Source organism: Salvia hispanica, chromosome 5 (genome assembly GCF_029641045.1).
Source record: "Salvia hispanica isolate PSC_SH4W2 chromosome 5, Shi_PSC_v1, whole genome shotgun sequence".
NCBI lineage: Eukaryota > Viridiplantae > Streptophyta > Magnoliopsida > Lamiales > Lamiaceae > Salvia > Salvia hispanica.
In genome coordinates this window covers 26801593-26804193 of record NC_142696.1, presented here as the reverse complement: position 1 = coordinate 26804193, position 2601 = coordinate 26801593, and the positions used below count along the sequence as shown (strand labels likewise).

At 35.0% G+C, this 2601-nt stretch overlaps 1 protein-coding gene across 1 annotated transcript; it reads left to right on the top strand.

The window, feature by feature from the left end:
* Positions 1 to 300: 300 nt before the first annotated feature.
* LOC125187197 (uncharacterized) lies at positions 301 to 1922 on the top strand. Its single transcript, XM_048083740.2, has 3 exons — positions 301 to 691; positions 1208 to 1437; positions 1522 to 1922. Exons 1-3 carry the CDS (start codon positions 355 to 357, stop codon positions 1798 to 1800), a joined length of 846 nt encoding a protein of 281 aa, XP_047939697.1. The 5' UTR covers positions 301 to 354; the 3' UTR covers positions 1801 to 1922.
* Positions 1923 to 2601: the final 679 nt, after the last annotated feature.

Sequence of the window (2601 nt, the reverse complement as noted above, 5' to 3'; positions counted from 1 at the left end):
ATTTGATTTATGTAATTTGTAGTCCAATTCAAATTATTTTAGGTATTTTGAGAATGACCTTAAAACAAATTTGTAAGGGCTTGACTCTGTTCAAAGCGGATAATATCAAATCAATATTCAGTCAATCCAAACAATTACAATCTGCATATTATTATATAGAAATATAAATTTTTAGATGGTGTACATAAAAAAAAGAGTGCTGCGTGTTTAAAAAAAGAAAAGAGTTAGATATGGTACCAACCAAAGTTGATTAGTAATAAATCTCCCCCCCTCCACCTCTTTTCTCGTTATATATATATTCCAAGATTTCATATCTCCCTACAAAGCATAGCAGACTGACTAGAGAGATTTAATATGACGAGGAGCGAGAGCGAGAGCAGAGCTGAGGCGTTGGAGCCGTGGCTCCAGCTGAGTGACAAAGTGGTGCTGGTGACCGGGGCCTCATCCGGCCTCGGCCGCGACTACTGCCTAGACCTGGCTAAAGCCGGCTGCAGAATCGTGGCCGCGGCGCGCCGAATCGACCGTTTGAAATCACTCTGCGACGAGATCAACGGCCAATCCGGCGAACCCAGAGCCGTGGCCGTTGAGCTCGATGTCAGCGGGAGCGGAGCCTCTATCGAAGCCGCCGTCAACAAGGCTTGGGATGCTTTCGGAAGAGTTGATGCTCTCATTAACAATGCCGGTGTCAGAGGTAAATCAAATTATTCCCATTTATTTTCTTCGCCGAAATTTGTTAAGAGTTAGTTAATTAGTTCCCATTTGCTAAGATTGGAAAATACTATGTGTTAATTACAAAAAAAAGTTTATTTGGAAATTCGGTATTAATTACAATTCATATGGACCGCTCAAGAATCAATCAATTCACTACCTCCCAACCACACCAAAACAAATACTACTTCAATTATTAATGAAGGGTAATTCCATACACGCTTTTTTCTTCTCCATCCCATTCCCTTTAAACAACTAATAATGTTGATAATAGTCTCACAAAAAAAGTCTATTATAAGTGAATAAAATTATGTAAAGAAAAAATAAATAATTATGTTCAAATTGACAAAAATACTAAGCGGCTAATGCTTTCCGTGTGGATAATTTGGTTTATATTCCGGAGATGTTTATTCCTATTTATAATTAAATATAATACTTTTTGAAAATATTTTAATAATATTATTTTAGGTGACTTATGATATGCTTTGAATTTACACAGGAGTGGTGCACACTCCACTAGATTTGAGTGAAGATGAATGGAATGATCTGATTAGAACGAATCTAACTGGAACATGGCTGGTGTCCAAATACGTTTGCCGGCGAATGCGCGACGGCGGACGAGGTGGTTCCGTCATCAACATTTCATCCATTTCCGGCCTCGAACGCGGCCAGCTTCCCGGAGGTCTTGCTTATGCTGCTTCTAAATCCGCCGTTAATTCCATGACCAGGGTAATTAATTAATTAATTAATTGAGTTGAATATTCATATCATATCACAACTTAATTAATTAATTTGTGTTTATCCAATACGCAGGTTATGTCGTTGGAATTAGGGATGTACAAAATAAGAGTGAACTCAATATCTCCGGGGCTATTTAAATCAGAAATAACACAAGGACTGATGAAAAAAAATTGGCTAAACAATGTGGCTGTTAAAACGGGGCCGTTGAGAACGTTTGGAGAGTCAGATCCAGCACTCACATCATTGGTCCGATACTTAATTCATGACTCTTCTCAATATGTGACGGGCAATATTTTTATAGTCGAGGCCGGAGTCACCTTGCCCGGTTTTCCCATTTTTTCCTCCCTTTAGATATAAACTATTTTTCTATTAAGGTGTTAAATTAATACTCTTTATAGTAACTTTTCATCCTCAAAATATATAAACCAAACCACCATACTTCCAATAATATCTGTTTTTGGAACTATTTATTATGTTTTTTCCATCTATATATATTTGTATTAGATTAAGCCCTCAAAATTTTGGATAATTCAACTTGTATAACTCCCTAAAACATATATACACTAAATAAGCTTATAATATTCATAAATGCGTTACGGCTCTAACTAACCAGGCCTCTATCAAAGCCCAACCCAGTCTCCACATATTACAATTTACAAATACAGAATGAACAATGATACAAATACAAAATGCACAAAGACTTTCCTTAAAAGAAACTTATCTTATAAGGAAATTAATTTAGTTAGCGCAATTATTTGTGCTGCTTAAAATTGAAAAATAACTAAAACTCAGAACAAAGAAAGCGCTATTAAGTTAGTGAACACAATTATTAGTTACACCTTAATCTTTTGTTTGTTTGTGATCTTTCGTTCATATCCATTAATTTTAATTGAGACACCAAAAATAATTTTTTTTAAAAAATGTAAATGATACATTTAGAAACACAATTTACTGTCTTTAATTGACTAAAAGATGTCCTTAGACATTTTTTTAGTATTTTCTTAAGAAAGATTAGTAGTGCAATTTTATTACTAGCTTGCTAATCACTTTGACATCATAGATTCATAAGTGTTTGGAATTGGAAGTGTATTTAAATGATTAACTCTGAAAGTGTATAAGGTAGTATAAAACATGTCCTCAAATCATGCAACA

Coding starts and splice junctions, on each gene's coding strand:
- LOC125187197 (XM_048083740.2), top strand. CDS start 355: ATGACGAGGAGCGAGAGCGAGAGCAGAGCTGAGGCGTTGGAGCCGTGG. Junction 692..1,207: donor TAACAATGCCGGTGTCAGAG/GTAAATCAAATT, acceptor GAATTTACACAG/GAGTGGTGCACACTCCACTA. Junction 1,438..1,521: donor CCGTTAATTCCATGACCAGG/GTAATTAATTAA, acceptor TCCAATACGCAG/GTTATGTCGTTGGAATTAGG.